The following is a 21,536-nucleotide window of genomic DNA, read 5'->3' on the forward strand; positions in this document are numbered from 1 at the left end:
AAAAAAAAAAAAAAGCCAACAGAGGCTGAAAAGGTGAATTGTGGGTTAGCGGAGCAAGAGGAGAAGGCAGTTGGTGCAAAAGATATGGTTAGGAGACAGTTGAGCCTGGAGAAGCCGGCTGAGCAGACAGGCTAGAACAGCCATTACAGTTTGGAGCTTCTAGTACTGGGGAAACAGGGAGAAGGGATTGTTTAAGCAGATAGCTGGGGAACTGAGGGAGGAAGGGCTGGGAGGAAACGTTGAAGGGGCTGGGGCTGGAAACTGGGAGGAGGGCTGGCCAGGAGTTAAGAGAACTGGTTACTGAAAATAGCTAGCCACTTTACAGAAAATTGTCTCGAATGACACATACAACAAGCAACGGGTTCCATACATTTCGAAGATGGCAGCTGTTTGTAGTCCCTGCACACAAGGTCCCCATGAGGAACCACAAGTCTACGGACACAGGAGTTTCAGACATCCTGAGTCAATCCCATTTGGAGCCATTTGTTTACACCCGAGATTGGTTGAAAAAAAAATGCTGGACTCCAATAACAGGTGGGGGGCTCTGGGGAGGGCGGGGGAAGGGTTCTTCTGGAAAGTAGGCAACACAGCCTAGGAAATTCTCTCTGACAATACTTTAAATTTTCAAGTATCTCTCCAGCCCTTAAAACACATGCTTGTTTTCTGGGTTTTGTGTGGAATCCTTAACCTGAGAACTCCACATTCCTGTGGAGTTATATATAATGAGAATAGCTTGTGGGTAGGAAATCGGCATTATACCAACTGGAGAAACTGAGCAAGGGAAATTGAAGTTAGTGACAATTAGAAAAGGAGCAACAATTTCACGTTGCATGTTTTACAATTTATTTTACAAATACGAGTGTTCTATCTGCCCAGAAGAGGGCATCAGGTCCCATTATTGATGGTTGTAAGTCACCACATGGTTGCTTGGGATTGAGCTCAGGACCTTTAGAAGAGCAGGCAGTGCTCTTAACCACTACGCCATCTCTCCAGCCCTCATGGTTTTTTTTGTTTGCTTGTTTTTTGTTTTGTTTTTTTTTTTAAATTGGAAACTACAAGTTTCTAGTAAAAGGCACTAGAAATTGCTTTAAAATGGTTAAAAAGGGGGAAGAGTAGTTAGAATACAATATGATGAGGTTAATAATAGCCTATATATACGGCTTCCAAGGACTCTCACATAGCCAATTTCTAAAAGAGTTCCCCAAAGTCAGTTAAAATTTTAATCCTGATATGGTTGGTGGTTTATGCCCTATAATCCTAGCACGCCAGAGGCAAAGGCAGGGGACTGCCTGTTGAGTTACAGGCCAGCATGAACGACAGTGTAAGACCACATCTCAAAAAATAAAAAAAAATAAAAATAAAAATAAATTCTTTTAAGTTAGACATTTATAGCTGGGGTTAGTTGAAACAAGGGATTCGATGCAAGGTTTTCGCTCTTCTGAATGGCTTCATGGTTCGGCAGAAAATGCTGTCTTCTTTTAAAGCCATCCAAAATGGTGGACTTACTAGACGCCAGGCTCTGGGTCCTAAAGAGCATGAGAAAAGGACAGGATTATTGTCTTCAAAGGGGGCGGGGAGCTGAATGCCACTCAGGGTGCTGTGTTTTCATTTGCTATGCTAGCACTAAGACCTTAACACATCGAAAGCAACCTTTCAGAAACTAGCCCATGTTTACGCATGAAAAGCTTTACAGTACCATTAGTGTGGTAGTGCCTACTACATGCTAGCCAGAATCAACTAACTCCTGAATGGAATCAGTATCCATATCTTTTTTTTTTAATTATTGATTTATGTTTATGAGAACACTGTAGCTGTCTTCAGACAGCACCAGAAGAGGGCATCAGACCCCATTACAGATGGCTGTGAGCCACCAGGTGGTGGCTGGGATTTGAACTCAGGACCTTCAGAAGAGCAGTCAGTGCTCTTAACCCCTGAGCCACCTCTCCAGCCTCCTGGATCTCTATGTTGTATAACTTCTCTCTCTCTTTTTTTTAAGTCACTGGACGGGAAAGTCAATTTTCTTTTTAATATTGACAATGTTCTTGTCCTGGGAATTCTGAGCTGCATCCTAAGCACATTTGTCTTGCCTCCAGTGCATTTCTTAAGCGTATACCCCACCAGTAAGCTACACCCTCAGCTGCACCGGGAATTGGATGGCTGCTTTGGGGTTTGATTGTTAGCCTTTGGTCTCTGGGAACACCTGCACTCATGTGCACACATACCCACAGCCACACACACATAATATTATACATAATTAAAAAAAATTTTTTTTAAATATATAAATCTTCAACAAGAAGCTGGGCCAACGAGAGAGCTAAGCATTTAAAAGCACGTGCTGTGCCATAAGGATCTAAGGATCTGAGTTTGATATCCAGAACCCACATAAAAAGGCCTGAGGATGGTGAGAGGCTGTAAGCGGCAGCAGTCCTGGGGGAAGATGGGAGGTGGGGACAGGAGAATCGGTCAGAAGCCTAGGAACTCAGAGAAGGGGAGGAAACCAGAGGGGAACCCTACCTCATGGTGGAAGGAGAGAATGCAACTCCCCAAAAGTAATTCTCATTTCCCTCACCAACCCTGGACACACTTCGTTTGGACACACACACACACAGCGCAAAGTAGTTGAAAAACAAACAAACAAACAAACAAACAAACTTCTATATGGAATAGGAGAGAGCAGCGGCCCTCCACCTTAATGCCGTGACCCTCTGACACAGTTCCTCACGCGCTGACCCCCTACCATAAAATAATTTTTACTGCTACTTCATAACTGTAACCTTGCTACTCGTTCTGAATCACAATGTAAATATCTGGGTTTTCCGACATTCTTAAGCGACCCCTGGGAAAGGATCGTTTGACAACCCCGCCCCCAAAAGGGGTCTCGACCCACGCGTTGAGAACCAATGAGATAGATGGATCAGCTGCTAAGAGCAACCGGCTCCCCGCAGGGTGGTGCTGGCTTAGGTGGGCGGATCTCCAAGTTCGAAGGCAGCTTGTGGTCTACAGAGTGAGTTCCAGGGCATCCAGCAATGCACAGAGAAAAACCCTGTCTTGAAGAAACCAAAAACAACAACAAAAAAGCACTAGCTCCTCTTGCAGAGGACCTGATTTTGGTTCCAGCATCCAACAGGACAGCTTGCAAACAGTCAAAACTTAAGGAGATGTGATGATAGCCCCTTGTGGCCTCTTTGGGCACCAGGCACACATTGTGGTACACAGATAATATATGCAACAAAGCATATTATCATTTTTTTTCCTTAGTTAAAAGAGAAGAAACTAGAAAAAGAAAAACAACCTTTTAAAAAAATAAAAATAGCCCGGAGGCGTGGTGGCTCACACCTTTAATCCCAGCACACTGGAGGCAGAGGAAGGAGGAACTCTTGAGTTTGAAGCCAGCCTGGTCTACAGAGTGCGTCCCAGGAAAGACTGAGCTGCATAATGAGACCCCATCTTGATAAATAAATAAATAAGCAAGCAAGCAAGCAAGCAAATAAAAATTAAAAGCTTCGGGATAGCCAGGTGCTGCTCTGGCTCAAGCTAGAAATCTCAGCGCTGAGTTAGTTACTGAGGGGGGGAGGTAGTCACTAATGTGAGTGTGACAAAATAACGACAACCCCCCCCCCTCCATGAAAACAACTTAGGGGAGAAAGTTTACTGGGTCAGAGGTCAAGGGCACAGACCATCAAGTGGAGGAGGTCATCCCTAAAGCATGTGCTTAAGGCAGCCAGAAGTACTTTCTTTTCTTTTTCTTTCTTTTTTTTTTTTTTTATGGTGCTGCCCACACAGACAGAATGGGTTTTCCTATCTCAATTCACCTCACCCAGATAATGTCTCCTAGGTGATAATGTTAGCCATTACACGCTGAGCTACATAGAAGGATCTGGAGTTCAAGGCAGCTTGGGTACAAAGAAGAGTCTCTCAAAAATCTAAACAGTGTTCTTTTCCAAACACTCTCACTGGGTGGCTCTATCGCCTGTATGGATCCAGGGGACCCAAAGCCACCTTTTGACCTCCAAAGGGGACCTGTACATGGCACATACATATGTCGTGCACACATAAGCAAAAAAATAATAAATAAATAAATAAAAATCTGACAAAACAAAAAACAAACTTCAAAATAGTTGTGAGAATAGCTGAAGGATAAGCCATGATAAACTGGGTGGGAAAAGGACACATGGCTGTGAATGACTTCTTGTTAAAGATTTACTTCTTCTGTCAGTGGGTGGGTGTTTTGTCTGTATGTACATTTGCACTCCAAAGGAGGGCATGAGATCCTGTGGGGATACAACTATAGATAGTTGGAAGCTATCAGGTAGGTGGTGAGAATCGAACCTGGGGCCTCCGGAAGAACAGTCTTTGCTTATATATTAAACCATCTCTCCAGCTTCCCCTCAACCCCCCAACCCCCAATATTCTTGTTAAAATATTTGTATTTATGCTGAGCAATGGTGGCCCATGCCTTTACTTTTTTATTTTATTTTATTTTATTTTATTGTGTGTACGGTAGAAGAGTGAAAATGGGTCAAAAGGAAGAGAGGGAGGGCTGCCTTCCCATGCTGCATGATCCTCGCCTTGGGAAGGAAGGCAGCCAGTCTGTCCAAACAGTCGCGGTGCTTTATGGAAAAGGCTTTGGTTCTGGCCTCCCGTTTGACTCCCAAAGGGCAGTCTGGGAATCCTTGTCACTTCCAATTGTGAAACTGTGATTATTTTATGCTGCTTTGAAGCCCTCCAGCAGGCGGGTGATGAGGCTGTCCACATTCTCTCCCTGTCTGCACCAGACTCTCCCGACCCCCTTCAGTGGGAACCACAGCTTCTCGGTGGCAGCGGCAAACGCTAAGCTGCCATTTCAACCCTGCCTCCAACTGGCCCATGCCTTTAATCCCAGTGCGCAGAAGGCAGATCTCTGAGCTTGAGGCCAGCCTGGTCTACAGAACAAGTTCCAGGACAGCCAGGGTTACATAGAGATGCCCTGTCTCAAAAATAAAATACAGAAATACATCTTAACAAAAAAAAAAAAAATAGTAGTCATTACAGAGTTGTAACTCTGTAATGTTTACAGAGGGATGGTAATGTAATGTTTGTGGGGATGGTAAGATTGCTCAGTGGGTAGGCACTTGCTGCCAAGCCTAATAACCTGAGTTCTAGCCCCAGGACCTACACAGTGGAAGGAGAGAACCAACTCCTTCAAGTTGATCTCTACCCTCCACATTCTGTTATAACACACATGATGTTATTTAAATGTTTTTAATATTTAGTTTTTGTGCATTGGGGGGGGGGGGGGGGGGTTGTTGAACCCAGGCTGGCTTTGAACATGCTATGTAGCTAAGGATGATCTTAAACTCCTATTTCCACTTCTCAGGTGCTGGGATTAGATTTATGCTACTGTGTCTCATCTATGCAGTGCTAGAATCAAGCCCAGGGGCTTTGCAAATGCTAGGCAAGCGCTCTACCAGCTAGGTTACAACACCCCCCACCCCCAATACTTGACCTCTTACATAGCTTAAGTCCATATTACACTTATCATATGAGCAATGTTATTTAAGCAAGCTGAGTGAAAGAGAAGCGGTCACATCCTTCAACATGAATAGATCCAGGGCTAGAGGAGGAACCCTGCAATGCTTAAGTTCCTGTTTTTAGGAGCTCTTCTGTAGTTTTAGAAATAATTCTCAGTAAAAATTTGGTTTCCCTTAAAAAGGAACTCTATAGAGTCAGTTTTCTTTATAATGATATGTAACCCCAGTGGGTCGGTCTCCTAGTCAGGCCCCACTCCCTAGGGTAGTTGGGCAACACAAACTACGTTGATGGGAAGAAGAGGAAGAAGAGGGGGAGGAGGAGGAAGGAGAAAAGGAGGAAAGAGGATGATGAAGAAGAAGAGGAGGAGGACACTGGGAGACAGAGGCAGGCAGTTCTCAGAAGAGTTCAAGGCCAGCCTGGTCTACAAAGTGAGTTCCAGGACAGCCAGGGCTACATGGAGAGACCCTGTCACAAACTACAACAGAAAGGTTGGGTAGTTTGGGAGGAGCAAGAGGAACTGTGGGAAGGAGGGTGACTATAATCAAAAGGCACTGAGTGGGGCCGCAGAGATGCTTCAGCAGTTAAGAGCACTGATTGCTTCTATAGAGGACCTGAGTTCCGCTCTCAGCACCTCCATGGTGGCTCACAACCACAACTCCAATTCTAGGGGATCTGATGCCCTCTTCCGACCTCAGTGGGCAACAGGTGTGCATGCAATGCATGCACAAATATACACCCAGGCAAAACACCATACACATACAAATAAATCCTTAATATATATACATATATACTGCCTGATATTCTCAAAAGAAAAATACTTTTTACAAAGTGACCTCTGTCCTACCATATGCAAGGGCATTGTAATTTGATACAATTTATCCCCACCTCCACCCCAAGGCTGTTGGAATTGTTACACTTTTCTTTGAGTCCCTCACCAGGCAGCTCCACATCAACTCCTGCAGGAGTAGTTAATATAGTACTCCCTCTGCATCCTTACCTGGGGGAATCGATCCCACTGTCTCCCGTCATGCTGTAATTCTCTGTCCCTTCCAGGAGACTGTGTTCTCGCTGTGGCTCCTGAGATAACTCTGGCCTGTGTGAGGTCTTGACAAGTTGTAACTTGTCTGTGAAATGCTCTTTCATTTCCTGACTTGGAAGGCTCTGTCTCCAGACAATTGGATTCTTTCCCCTATCACCAGGAGAATCTTGCAGGATCTCAACTGGGAAACTGGTTTTCCTTACAGTAGAACACTCAAGTAAACTTCTGCTAGCAGCTGCTGGGGTCTGGACATGGGCAACAGTGGGCTCTCCTCCGTAGCTGAAACCCCATGGGATCCCTGAATTTAGGCCGAGGTTGTCAGCGCGATCAGGGTTTGGGCTCTCCCATGCGTTTGAAAACAACCTGATGGCCTTGTACCAGGGATTCCTTTCATTGGCCAGAGGCTCAAGCTGATCGGCTTTGCTATTACAGTCGGTCAGAGATCTCCCAGTCAGGGCTGGTCCTCCCAAATGATTCCACGTGCCACCTCCTGCAAGGGAGTACTGAGTGTGTCCCGGCAGCGTGTGACAGAAATCATCTGTCTCAGAGAAGTCATCGTCCTCTAAACACAGAGAACTGCAGCCCCCATCATCCCCAGCCCCAGGGTCACTCTGACTCAAAGCCACCTCTTCATTCTCACTGTCAGAAAGCCCCTCGTTTTCCATATTCACAATCTCCGCCTCTGGGACTTGAGATGCCTTCCTACTTAGTTCTTCTGAGTCGCCATCTTGTCTTTCATGAGTCCTCAAACGATTTGCACCGACTGGGCCATCAAAGAGGCCGAGCTTTTGGAACTGGTGTAGCGTCTTGGCCACTGTCTTGTCCTCTGCGTGCACAGAGGAGTCTGGGTCTAAAGAGCCACGTTGTGCTGGCAGGACCCGCTGCTTTTCTTTGGTCCCCACAGCGAACATGTCACAGTCGGACCAACTTTTCCTCAAGACTTCAGGGAAGACCTTGTTCTCCTTGTGACACACACCAGGTCGCAGTATGCTTTCCCTAAAGGAACAGCACCGAGGGTGGGTTGGCAAAACTCTCCGTGGAGGATAATGTCCTGGGCCACCTCTGAAATCGCCGCTGACTGGCTGGGCGGGAGCCTTCGCCACTTGCGTGGTTTCTGCTTCCAGTGTATCTCGGCTTTGTTCCGGATGTGGCGGCTGGGCCGCCTCATCAAAGACTCCGGAAGGATCTGAAAAGCCAGCCCTCCGGAAAAGCTTTTCATCTGGCCCGATGCAACAAGGTTTCAGACCATGGGTCTTCTGAAGGATGTACCCTTTGGATACGGGGTGCCCTCGGAGATGCATGTCCTGGAACGGATTGTTGATCTGCTTTTTATAAATCAAGTGGGAGCCTAGCACAGCTGGATTCCTGCCATACCTATGATGAACTTTTCCACTAAGTCTCTCTCTCCTGGCAGAAGGCTGGGCTGCAGGGACCTTGGGGTGCTTCTCCTCTTCCTGTCCAGGGCTTCCTGGCTCAAGCTCACTTCCCAGGCTCCACGCTTTGTGTCTACCCCTATGGGAACAGTTCTGCCTGTGGGGCTTGGCGAACTGGCCCTGCCTTTTCCGAATTGCCTCTTTAGAGGAATATTTATGCCTAGTTGTCAGTATATCCGTGGACGTGCCCTGGCTGTTATATTTTTTCTGCTCTTCATATTTTTGCATTAGGGCAGTGTGTTTGGTTAGGTTGTCAACAGTCAGTACGGGGTTAATTCTTTTGATTAGCGCATGTTCCACATCCCGGGGGATGTTGGTGGAACTGTCCTCATCTCGCACAGGCCACTCTTCGGGTGGGAACTGTGCAGAGAAACTGTGGTACTCCGCTTTGGGTTTCTCTTTTCTAGATAAGCTGCGCCACAAGAAACCCAAACCAAATCTTTTGCCTTTGTCTTTGGTGTATGGTAATGGTTTGGGGCTCACACAGATGTGGGTGTCTTCAGAGGCTGAAGCTACTTGATTCTTAGTCAAAGCTGCGGGCTCCTCAAGACCTTCCTGTTTTTTTCTAGTCGCTTCTGCAGCAGTCAGTATAGAGTAGCTTGTATCAGGGTAGCACTGACATGAAGGACAGTGGGAGACGGGAGCCTCGTTCTCCTGGCTCAGCTCTGCACAGCAATCCACACTCACCAGATAGGTCCCGGAAGTGGGTCCTGAGCACCCTTCGGCTGACAGGGAGGCTCTCTTATTTCCCTGCATGGTATTTGTGATGAAGTACGTGCTTGGAGTAACTATGAAGTAGCCCTCTCCAGTGTGATAAATCTTCCTCTCTTGAATTAAAGCCCCCAGTGTGCTGTAGAGAATGTCTGGGGAGGGGACAGCAATACCTAAAAAAAAAAAAAAAAAAAAAAAAAAGAAATCAGGAATTCAGAATAGCTGGTTTACGCAAAATCTGCAATTAAAATGCCGGCTGATCAGACAGCTCATCAGGTGACAGTGCAGGCAGGCCATGTATGCATGCAGGCCTGACAACCTGAGTCCAATGCTCAATCTTACAAAGTGTCAGGAGAGCACACCTCCCAGGAGCTGTCTTCTGACCTCTGCATATGAGTTGTGACACATACATGCCTGAACACACACACACACACACACACACTTTAATTTTAATTAGTTGAGTATAATGACTCATAATCTATAATCCCAGTGCTGGGAGAGGTAGACACAAGAGAATTGGCGACATTTCAAGGCCACCCTGCACTATATCTTGAGAACTGGGCCAGCCTAAGCTACAGTGAGACAGATACTATCTTAAGCAAAACCAAACAACCCAAGGACTAATATGTATAATTAAACGGCAGAATGCTATATATAAGTTGGTCCCCATAAAGATGCATGCTAGGCTAGTGGCTAAGTACAGAAAACAGAAGACTGAATATCACTGGATACAAATTAACTTAAAAAATTTGAAGACACAGTAGGAAAGCAGGGCTTAGTGTAAACCCTGGGTTCCATTCCCAACACTAAAAACCAAACCAAACCAAAAACAACAAACAACAAAACCTACTCCTGAAGGAAGCATTCTTGATGGACAAACATGGAGATAAAGGTCTACAAGAGCCATAGAAATAATGTACAGAAAGATCCCTTACGTCCTAAAGGGTAAAATAAATTCCCACGTTCAAATTCAGTTTGTGAGGGCAAAACTAAGAGCTTCAAATACTACAGAACCTGATTATAACATCTATTTACATATGAAAAGAGCCATCCAGAAAGTAGAAGGAATACCTTTAGGAAAGATGGGTGCTGGGCTGTTGAGATGACTCGGCCCACCAAGGGACCTGCTGCTAGCTAAGCCCGAGGACCTGAGATTCAATTCCTGAGATCCACATGGTGAGAGACTTGACTCTTGCCTCGAATTGTCCTCTGACTTCCACATGTCCACCCCCAAGGCATGCATGAGCCATCACACACACACACACACACACATAACACGTAGCTTTTAAAGGGTTGATGTAGGGCTTTTCCTAACGATATTCTTTTTAATTTTTTTTTCCTGTACTGGTGGTGGAGGCCAGGGCTTTGTGCATGCTAGGCAAACATTCTATCACAGCTATATCCCCCAACCCCACTATTAACGTTTTGATACAGGGTCAAGGTGCCAAGGCTGGTCCTGAGCTTTCAGTCCTGGCTCAGCCCAGCAATTAGCTTGAGGCTGCATGCCTGTGCCACTGGCCTGGGCAACTTGAGGTATTATAACAGAAGATTCTATAGTGAGAAAAAAAAGACACCATTCGTTCTTTCTCTGTTTAAGATTGCTTATAAAATGCCGGGCAGTGGTGGCACACGCCTTTAATCCCAGCACTTGGGAGGCAGAGGCAGATGGATTTCTGAGTTCAAGGCCAGCCTGCCTGGTCTACAGAGTGAGTTCCAGGACAGCCAGGGCTACACAGAGAAACCATATCTCGAAAAACCGGAAAAAAAAATGCTTATAAATAGAAACCAAATACATTTGAATGAACACAAATGGTGGAAACCACTTACCTGGATAATGTTTAATCAAGTGCTCCAAGAGGGATTGCTGTGTTACAGCCACCTGAGCAGCGTTCATATCAGCTATAGCACAGCAGAGAACTTCAGCCAAGGGCACAAACCGACACTGGGCTATGGGACTCATTTGCACTGGGGAGACATCACCTGCATTGGAGGTCAAATAGAAAGTAGATGATAAATCTGCTATAGCACCACCCATTCAGGATTAGGGAATTGAGAGCAGCTTTAAAGATGGACAGGATCTGCTAACCTAGCATGCTCGATGGTAGACACTGTAAGAAGACAGAGGTTTCCATCCTAGTCTCCCCGTGATGTGCTGTCGGAGGTCAGGCGTTGCTACCCTGCAGCTCATGTTTAAAAGTAGACTTCTATATCAGCTGGGAGGCTCTGGTTCAGAGTACAACATCATTTGCAGCATGGGTGCGGTGCGGAGAAGCCATGCTTGCCACAGTTTACAGACAAGTTATCAGGCAGGGAATGAACTAGTGGTGGATATGGAGTTTGGCGCATGGAAGAGCGCAACTGATGATTAAAACTCCGGGGTAGGGACGGAACTCAGTTTGTAAAGGACTTACCTAGCATACTCACAAGGCATAGGGAGCATGGTGGCACACACCTGTAATCCTAGCACTTGAGACAATCAGTGGAGAATCAGAAGTTCAAGGTCACCCTTGACTACATAGTAAGTTTGAAGCCAGCCTAGGCTACTTGAGACTCAGTCATTCTCAAAAATGAAAACCAGGTACAGCTCAGTCAGTCAGTGGTAGGGCACTTGCCTAGCATGTTCGCCCTCTTACGTGAAGCCTTAGGTTCAACTCGAGGTACCGCACACGCACTAATAAACTAATCTACTACCACCCTATAGTCCCAGAAGTCAGGAATGGAGGCAGGAAGATCATAAGTTCAAGGTCATCTTCTGCTACATAGTAAATTTGAGACCAGCATTGGCTACATGAAACCTTTTCTAACATAAAATAGTGAAAACAGCAGAAAAAAAAATCTACCACTAGCTGCAAGTAATTTCCTCTTTAAAATCCATGTACAAGGGGGCTGGAGAGATAGATGGCTCAGAGGTTGAGAGCATTGACTACTCTTCCAGAGGTCCTGAGTTTAATTCCCAGCAACCACATGGTGGTTCACAACCATCTGTAATGAGATCTGATCCCCTCTTCTGGTGTGTCTGAAGACAACTACAGTGTACTCATATAAATGAAATAATTCTTTTAAAAAAATCCATGTACAATTTTATATGGATTTACATGAAAGATGCTAGTCTCTCTCATGAGAGACACTTCAGAGAACAAGCCCCTTCTACTGTGTGTGTCCAACCCTTTGACACTACAACACAAAATTGCCATCTCTAAGTTTCTCATGCTTAGGACCCCACCCCAACAAATGAATTACTACAACAACAACAACTCATCGTGTTTTTAGTATGTTTCTGACATCGGAGTGCAGATATTTACAGCTGCCCCAGGCTGCTGACAGCCGACTGGACAAAGTGGGAAGACTTTCCCAGCCCAGTCCCTCACAGCCATTGCTAAGCTACATGCTGCAGGTGCATAAATCAAGTTTTGTGTCCAGGAAAGTGAGGCAAACCCTAACCCCAGGAACTTTGTGACGGATGCTGGGAGGACTTCCGAGCTATAGCGGTGCCTGCTTTCCCTTACTGCTGCTTTCCCTTACTGCTGCGCTCTTGGCTTCTGGGACATAAAGTGGCCTTCCGGTGCAGATGATCCCACGTGCTGATCCAATCAGATTTCACAATTCCAGAAAAGCTCCCCACTGTGCACAAACTAAAAGCAGCACCTTAAAGATGGGCTTGTGTTCCATCCACACTTTTAATCCCAGAGCTTGTCAAAGCATTGTGTCAAAGAGAAACTGCAGGCCAGAGAGTAGACCCTGCAATGTCCCTTCTGTTTTTACACGGTTACTCTTGGGTGCTTCAGATCCTAGCCACATCGGTCTACATGGCGCCACATGTCGGGATGCTCGTGGGGCGCACTTCTGTGACTGTGTACCTGAATTCCTTGGGGACCACTGTGAGCTCAACCTTGATGACTGTGCCAGTCATGTCTGCGTGGAAGTCAGTGTATGGAGGGCGGGAACAACCGTTGTGTCTGCATGGGGAGTGGATTCATAGGGGACACACTGTGAGACCTCGATGCCTCTTTGTTGGTCAAAGCCTTACCACAATGATACAACATGTGATGACACTGTTGACAACCATGTTTGTCACTGCTGGCCTAATTACACAGGTGCCCTGTGTGAGATGAATCTATACGGACACAAAGCTGGCCTGCCTTTCTCCCTCAACATTCTTGCATCCATCCTCAGGCTATGTTTGTATCTCTCAGCCTAGATTCACAGACAGGACCCTAGCATGACAGTCCTCTGAGAGGCTCCACCCAGCAGTTGACCGGAAACAGATGCAGAGATCCACAGCCAAACATACACAAAGCTTGGGAAGTCTTGTGGAAGAGTTGGGGAGAGGGGAAGATTGAGGAACCCAAGGGGATGGGGTTCCTATCCAACTGAGTCAACTAACCTGGAACCTGGGAGCTCCCAGAGACTGAACCACCAACCACAGAGCATCCAAGGGCTGGACCTAGGCCCTTCCCTGCACATATGTAGCTGATGTGCAGCTTAGTCTTCATATAGGTTCCCCAACGACTGGAACAGGGGCTTACCCTGACTCTTTTGCTTGCCTTGTTTCTAATTGGATCACCTTGTCTGGCCTCTGGGAGAGAATGTGCCTAGTCCTGCAGCGACTTCATGTGCCAGGGTGGATTGATTCCTTGGGAGGGACCTCCTGCTTCTCAGAGATGAAGGGAAGGGGGGGAGTGGCCATGTGAGGAGGGACTGGAGTGTGAGAGAGGAACTTTGATCTGGATGTAAAATGAATAAATAAATGGAAAAAAAATAAGAAAAGTAGTTTGGCCAAAAGACAAATACCATCAAAACAGAACAAAATAGATGCCATGATCCATGTATGGTATATTTTCTACAATCGATCAGCCAAGAGACAGACAGACAGACAGACAGACAGACAGACTAGAAAGGTTTTTTTAAAGGTTTTTTTTTTTTTAAAGATAGGGCTTTGACTATATTTCATGGGCTAGCCTGGAACACACTATGTAGACCAGGCTGGCCTAGAGTTCAAAGAGATCCACCTGCCCTACCTCCAAAGTGCTAGGATTAATGGTGTACATCACCACCACTACCATCCATACCTCTTTAAATCCCTTGTTAGATTCCATTGGTTGGTTTATTTTACTCCTAATTTCTCAGTCATAATGAAAGCCAAGAACATGTTTTAAAATAAACTAGAAAGTTCACTTTGAGGGGAAATGAAGAGAGACCATTGAATGGCAAAGTATAGATGGGTGCCAACCAGCAAGCGACAGGAGCCAGCTCTTCACTCGACAAGGAAGCTTCGGGTAAGGCAGAGCCTTGGAACTGGCAACCTTCAAATGCTGACTAGACACCAGGGAGTAGTGGCACATGCCTTTAATCCAGCACTTGTGAAGCAGAGGAAAGTTTGAAGCCGGCCAGGTCTCCAGAGCAAATTCCAGGACAGCCAGGGCTACACAGAGAAACCCTGTCTCAAAAAACAAACAACAAAAAATACTGACTAGAATCAGCCTGCTTAGGGGATGGCTTGCAACCAGTAGTTCTCAACCTGTGGGTCTTGACCTCTTGGAGGAAGGGGGTCAAAGGACCCTCTCACAGGGGTTAAATATCAGATATTTACATTACAATTCATAACAGTAGCAAAACTGCACTTATGAAATAGCAACGGAAACAGTTTTACTTTACCATTGGGGGAGGGGGGTCACCACAGCATGAGGAACTGTATCGAAGAGTCGCAGCATTACGAAAGTTGAGAACCGCTGCTTTAGACTAAGGTAATCAGTCCTTGCCTCCTGGTGCCCGTGCCCTAGAAAGCCCCAGACTGGTTGAGGGAGGCTGAGAAAGTGTGACTTGTTCTTGGAGTGGGTGACAAGGACTTAACAACCCAACATAAGGGGCTGGGGCAGTGGCAATTGTTACTCTGGCAAAAGACCCAGCACTCATACATATATGGTAGCTTGCAAGCACCTGTACCAACTCTAGTTTCAGGGGATCCAATGCCTTCTGGCTTCCAAGGGCACCAGGCACTCACGCGGTGCACGCACATATACATGCAGACAAAACATTCATGCACTTCAAATAAAACCTAATGCAGGGTAAGAGCTCATCTCAGAGGGAAGACTGAGCTTTCTTGTGTGAGGACAGACATAAGGCCCCATCAACTATCAACCTCAGGTGCAATCCATCAAGAAAAATATCCACATGAGAATTAATGCAGTCCTCGTCGAAATCCCCATGACCTCATCACAAAAAGTAGAGTTTAAAAAATCCTAGAGTTCGGAGGCTGGAGAGATGACTCGGTGCTTGACGGTACTGGCTGTATACTTCCAGAGGTCCGACTCGCGGCACCCATGTGGAGGCTCACAAATGTGTAACTCCAGCTCCACGGAGGAGGGCTCCCTCTTCTAGCCTCTGTAGGCAGGAGTCACATATGAAGTGCAGGCAAAACACTTCATATGCATAAAACTAAAATTTAAAAAAAAAAAAAAATCCTGATTTCACCTGAAAGCACAAAACTAGCCAATGCAACCCTAAGCAGAAAGCAACACTAAGCCAGATGTGGTAATGCATGGGTTCCTTGTAATCCACATGGGAGGCTGAGGCAGGAGGATCACCAGTTTGAGCCTAGGCTAGGCTCCAAAACAACTCCTAGGTCAGTCTTGGTGCTATATCTTAAAAACAAAACAAAAAAATAACCCCTGGTGAAAGTTGATAGGAAAGTAGGGGGGGGAGTCGGGGAGTTGGGGGAGAGGTGAGGGGTGGGGGTGTATCTGAGGTGGGAGAAGGGTATGAAAGGATGAGGAGAGAGATATGGGGACAGTCAGCCAAAACTATGTGTGAAAATTCCATAAAGAAATCTAATACATAAGCTAATTATAAAAGCAACACATGGGACTGGAGAGATGGCTCAGTGGTTATGAGCATTGACTGCTCTTCCAAAGGTCCTGAGTTCAAATCCCAGCAACCACATGGTGGCTCACAACCATCCGTAATGAGATCTGGCACCCTCTTCTGGTGTGTCTGAAGATAGCTACAGTGTACTTACATATAATAATAAATAAATCTTAAAAAAAAAATTAAAAAAAAAAAGCAACGCCTGGGTACTGAAGAGCTGGGCCTTTAGTTAAGAATACTTGCTGCTCTCCCAGAGGACCCAGGTTCAATTCCCAGCACCCACGAGGTAACTCCCAACTTTCTATAATTCCAGCTCCAAGTGATCCAACACCGCTCCCTTTTAGCCTGCTAGGGCATCTGTAGTCAAGTGCACATAATCTATACACAAAAGACACACATATAAGCATAATTTAAAAAAAAACAATTTTAAAAAATTGAGGGCCTAGAAAGATGGCCTAGCAGTTTAGAGCACTGGCTGCTCGTCCAGGGGACCCAAGTTCAATTCCCAGCGGCCACATGGTAGCTCACAAGCACCAGTTATTCCAGTCCCCAGAGGTTCTGAAACAGTCTTCTGGCATCAATACAGGATGTAGGTTACATGCAAGCAAAAATTCGTACATATGAAATAAGTAAATCCAAAAAAAAAAAAAAAGTCTTAAGGTCTGAACAAAAGATGTTAAAAGAAAACCCAAACTATTCCTCCTGTCTCTGGAGCCCTGGCATTGCACAAATGAGCCATCAATTTCAACTTGATTTTTAAGGTTCATAAGAGACTGTGCTAGCAAATACAAAACAGAAAAAAAGGGTTCTCAAAAATTTTGAGAGCATTCATACATACGTACAAACTTTTCTGTGTCATACATGTAAGAACTTGTCACGTTGGGCTGGAGAGATGGCTCAGCGATTAAGAGCAGTGGCTGTTCTTCCAGAGGTTCTGAGTTCAATTCCCAGCAACCACATGGTGGCTCACAACCATCTGTAATGGGATCTGATGCCCTCTTCTGGTGCGTCTGAAGACAGCTACAGTCACATCATTAAACTCTACAGAACACTAATTCTAACATTTCATGTTTAAAACAAACTTCCCTCAGGAGCACTTGGGCCCTACGAAGGTGCGCGATTGTGGATGACACGGTGCCAGGCAATCGGCCAGGAATCCATGCATTATTGACCTTCAGATAGTTTAGCCGAGCCACTGGACCTCGGCTCATTATGGGGACTCAGGAAATCTGAGACCATTTCTCTGGGGCCTGGTACTGAATCCCACGGTGGGAAAGGCATCTTCCAAGCACAGACAAAAGAGCCTGCAGAAGCATTTGGGCTTTAATAAAAGAGGATGCTGGCCCAGAGTAACCCAAGAAGAGCCCCTGATTTCAAGCTGCTCTTTTATCTGGCAACTTTTCTTTCTTTTTTTTTTTTAAAACCCTAAAATTAATCCTGACCTGGTTTTAAAAAAGGAAAGAAAGCAAGCCAGACTAGCCTTTTTTGCAACAACATGCTACTCATTGGTCGAAGAGAACGGGTTAGGCACAAAGCCCAGTGGCTTTAAATGATTAGATCTGCTGTGTTACGACTTCAAATAGGTTCAGGGAGGAAAAAAAAAATCAATCAGAATGGAAATAAGACCCAAGAAATGTTTCAGTACCACAGAGCCAAGCCCCGTCTCTCTCTCCCCTTCAGCTGAATGAGAAAGAAAAGAGAGAGAACACACAAACACTTTCCTCTCCACATCTGCAGACCAGGATTCAGAGCTGGCTATAGATCTAAGACAGCTGGGCATCTGCATGGAGGGGAAATGCTTAAGCACAGGAGATACCAGATATGGGGGTGCTCTGTCCTAGTGGTTCCAGAAAGAACAAGGTCAGGGCGTGCACCTTGCCTGGCATTCAGGCCCCAGCACCCCAGAGAACAGGCTGTGATGATCCACACCTAATATCAGTCACCCTCTCCTACATGGCAAGCTCGAGGAAAGCTTGGCATATACAAGAAACCAAGTCACAAAAGGAGAGAGCCTGAGGCTAGTGTGTGAACCATTAAGGCAAGCACTTTAACCGGAAAGAAAGGGGGGGCAGCATTGAATGGGGGGGGGGGGTCAAGTTCATGGTAGTTCTGGAGCGTCGACAGCACTCCCCACCCCCATCTTCTCTTGCTATAACCCCCCACGTCCCATTGGCAGGAGAAGATACTTTAAGCTGGGACAGAGTTGTTTGGGGTCCACTGTGTGGGCTGAACAGTCGTAATAGATCGCGGAGTCAGCTTCTGGTGTACATGAGGGCTTGTCTTGAAGGTCAAGTTTGACTGGAGAATCCATTTAACTTCTGTTATTTAACAACAGGTTTTCAGAGTCTGACCAGTTCAGTTCAATAGGCCATCGCCAACATCCATCTGGGGGCATGCTGCGGGAGGTGTGGGTCTAGCAAAGTTTCTCTCCAAGGACATCAAACCTAGAGTCAATAATGCGTTAAGCCCTAGGAGGACTGAGCTCAACAGATCTGCTCCATGATGGATCTGCAGTGGACATCTCCTTGATTGTGTTTCTAGTCCATACTTAGTCCATCTCATAAAATAAAAGTATGTCAATGGCATTGGCTCAACAGCAAACTCACCCAACTGCTCCAATCTGCTGCTGCAGGATTGATTTCCCTCATAGCCAGCTCTGACAGGATGCCTCGGAATTGCAGAATCACTAGCAATGTAGTGTACCCAAGAAAGAAAGGATAGCCGGGGCAGTGGTGGTGCATGCCTTTAATCCCGGTACTAGGGGAGTTTGAGGCCAGTCCTGAAGGGTGAGGGGAGACGGGCTTTCATGCAACCCAGGCTGGTTTCAATCTTGGTATGTGGCCAAGGATGACCCTGAATTTCTGATCCTTCTCCCTCTGCTTCCCAAATGCTAGGATCACAGACAAGCACCGCCACACCCAAGAAGTTGTGCGTGCTAAGCAATCATTTTACCAACTGAACAGCATCCCCACCCCCTAGTGTGCTACTCCTGACAGCTCCCAGGCATCCTGATCCACCAGCCTTCTCTTCTTCCCCCCATAGCAAAGCCTCCCCTTAAGCAAGTGTCCCCTGGCCATAGATTTGGACTCCGAAACGGCAGTCCTGCACAGGCTAGTGAAGGATTTCTGGTGACGCTGACTGTAGCTGGACATTGATACTTTGTGGTGGTTCTTTTCCACACCCTTTATCCCCACCTCCAGTTCCAACCCCCGCCCCATCCCTGTACAGGAGAGAAAGGAGAAGAGAGGGGAGTGGGACAGAGAGATCCTTGAGTCTCATTTCTTCTTGTTTCTTCTTTGAGCGTGATTACTAACAAACCACAACCAACACCCCTCAAACGACCCGTCTGGTAGAGCCCTAGCATTTATATATCCTCTGGAAAGTTCCCAGAATCCCAAAGGTCACAACACTCACAGAAACATATCTGCAGCTAGCAACCTTTTCCATGCCTCTGCTAGAGCATGAGGCAAATCATAGTCAACTCCTACAAAGCAGGTGCACATCCCCACACACAGGATTAAAATGAAAACACACTCTTATAATTTCTCTGTGTTTTCTAAAAAAAAAAAAAAAACCAGGTGACTTTGTGGCACCCGGTGCCTGGGCACCAGCTGCTGACTAGGGGATACGATACAGCAAGACACACAAGCCTGGGGTGCTCCAAGCACAGAGGATGGACCATGGGTCAGACCAGCCTCCTTTTCAAGTGATATATGTGCTAATATCAAATGCCACATTGATATTACACATTGAGTGACAGACGACAGATGCCTTAGGCCAATGCTGACAGATACGCCACAGTTGGGTTGTCAGACAATACATAGATACAGAGAAAAGACAGACAGCATTACCCAGGACTGTCTCTTGAGCTCTAGCTTCATCCTGTGACCACCACCCCCCTTTATTTTCTTGCAGGCCTCTCCCATTTTTCCCATGCCATCCTCATTTTTGATAGAGACACAGAGAGGTCCCTGCTGGCAGGGAAAGAGCTAGTGGCTCAAACAAACTGGCTCACAGAAGGTAGCCATGCTCAATGCTTGGACCATCAAGGCTGGCACCAGCTGGCCTTTAACCATTACAAACGAGCCTAGTATAAGAGCCGAAGCATTAAAGGAAATAGAGGTCAAGGTCAGACTGTATTATGTACTCAGGACTGTATCTAAAAACAAAACAAAACAAAATACCCCAAGGGTCCAGGCTATAACTTAGAGGCAGAACATTTACAGAACATTCACAAGGTCCTGGGGTGAAGCCTAAGGACCTCGAGTGCATGCCTGAGAGCCCACACATTTAGGAGTTTTAAGAATAAATTTAACACCAGGCAGTAGTGGCGCACAACTTTAATCCCAGCACTCGGGAAACGGAATCAGGTGGACACTGTTGAGTTCGAGGCCAGCCTGGTCTATGGAGCAAGTTCCAGGACAACCAAGGGCACACAGAGGAAGAAAAACCCTGTGAAGGGAGGGGGGGAACAGGGGGTAGGGAGAGGGGCGTGGGGCTGGGTGGGGAGGACATATCACATATTCTGAGTGTTTTAATTCATCTTGCTCTGAGTCTCAAAGCCATAATCAAAGTGTTGATTAGAATAGATTCTTTTCTTAAACTTGAGAAAAGGTCTTATATAGGCCATACTGCCCTCAAACTTGCTACATAGCCAAGGCTGGCCTAGAACTCTGATCTTCCTGTCTCCACCTCTCAAGTCCTAGGGCTCTAGGTATGTGCTGCTGTGCACAGCTTTCAGCCTGGTCTCTCACGGAGACAGTTGCTGGGTACGTTTAGGTTTAGGGCAGAATTCTCTTGTGATTATAAAGCTGGTGACTAAGGTCCCTGACCTTGTATTACCAAGAGTGGTCCAAGATGAACCTTTCTCTGAAGTTCAAAGGCCCCTGCAGGTCTCGTGGGGTTGTCCCTGTGTCTTCCTCACCGTGAATCCTCCTCATACCTCCACTCTCTGATTTGCTTTCAAGTTTGCTTCTACTACTAGTCAGACACATTTCTGACAACATTTCTATTTCTGAGAATTTTTATAGACCATGCTTGTCTCCACAATGCATAGGACCCACTCAAGTAGAGCGTCTATGATATTTGTAAAGTTGGTATAGACAACCAATAGCTAAAGGGAGGGAGGGAGAGAGGGAGGGAGGGAAGGAGGGAGGGGGAGAGAGAGAGAGAGAGAGAGAGAGAAGCTATACATTTGGGCTGTAGAGAAGAGGCTCCGCAGTGCTTGCTGCTCTTCCAGAGGACCCAGGTTCAATTCCCAGCACCCACATAGAAGCTCACAGCTGTCTGTCACTACACTTTTAGAAGATCTGATGCCCTCTTCTGGCTTTTGAGAGCACCAAACATGCAAGTGGTACACAGACATACATACACATCTAAAATTTTTAAACAATTACAATAATAAAACTCTTTAAATTATAAATTGGCCTGGTTCCCACATCTCTCCTCCCGCCTCCCGCCCCCCGCCCCCTGCTCCCTAGCAAACAGTGTGGGCAACCTTTCTTCCTGGCTTTCTAGGCAGACCTGGGACAGACTTGAGGTGACACTTTCCCCACAAGAGATCCTGGAGGCTACACAGGGGCAGCTCTCATTGTTATACATCATAGCGATCAATATAAAATATTACTGGGGCTGGCAAGATGGCTCAGCAGGTAAAGGGGCCTGCCATCAAGCCAGAAAACCTGAGTTTGATCCCTCAGAGCCACAGGGTGGGAAGGAAGAATCACCTTATTCTCTGACCCTTCATATTCATGATGTGTGGCTCATTCACAGTCGTGCACATACATAAATGTGCACATACACAAATATGCACACACAATGCATGTACCTTTAAAAACAGAATACTAGCCGGGAGGTGGTGGCGCATGCCTTTAATCCCAGCACTTGGGAGGCAGAGGCAGGCAGATTTCTGAGTTCGAGGCCAGCCTGGTCTGCAGAGTGAGTTCCAGTACAGCCAGGGCTATACGGAGAAACCCTGT

The 21,536-nt window shown here is 46.3% G+C and overlaps 1 protein-coding gene across 1 annotated transcript in view; it reads right to left on the bottom strand.

Moving 5' to 3' along the window:
- Positions 1–1,368: 1,368 nt before the first annotated feature.
- The window catches only part of Stox1 (storkhead box 1), a 64,637-nt gene continuing 44,469 nt past the window's right edge, over positions 1,369–21,536 (bottom strand). The window contains exons 2-4 of the mRNA XM_031346926.1: positions 10,522–10,674; positions 6,509–8,867; positions 1,369–1,526 (exon numbers count right to left, since the gene is read on the bottom strand). Of these exons, the coding sequence (XP_031202786.1) occupies positions 1,379–1,526; positions 6,509–8,867; positions 10,522–10,674 (2,660 nt within the window). The 3' untranslated portion in view covers positions 1,369–1,378. The remainder of the gene's footprint in view (positions 1,527–6,508; positions 8,868–10,521; positions 10,675–21,536) is intronic.

The sequence above is a fragment of the Mastomys coucha genome, unplaced genomic scaffold, assembly GCF_008632895.1.
Source record: "Mastomys coucha isolate ucsf_1 unplaced genomic scaffold, UCSF_Mcou_1 pScaffold3, whole genome shotgun sequence".
Taxonomy (NCBI): Eukaryota; Metazoa; Chordata; class Mammalia; order Rodentia; family Muridae; genus Mastomys; species Mastomys coucha.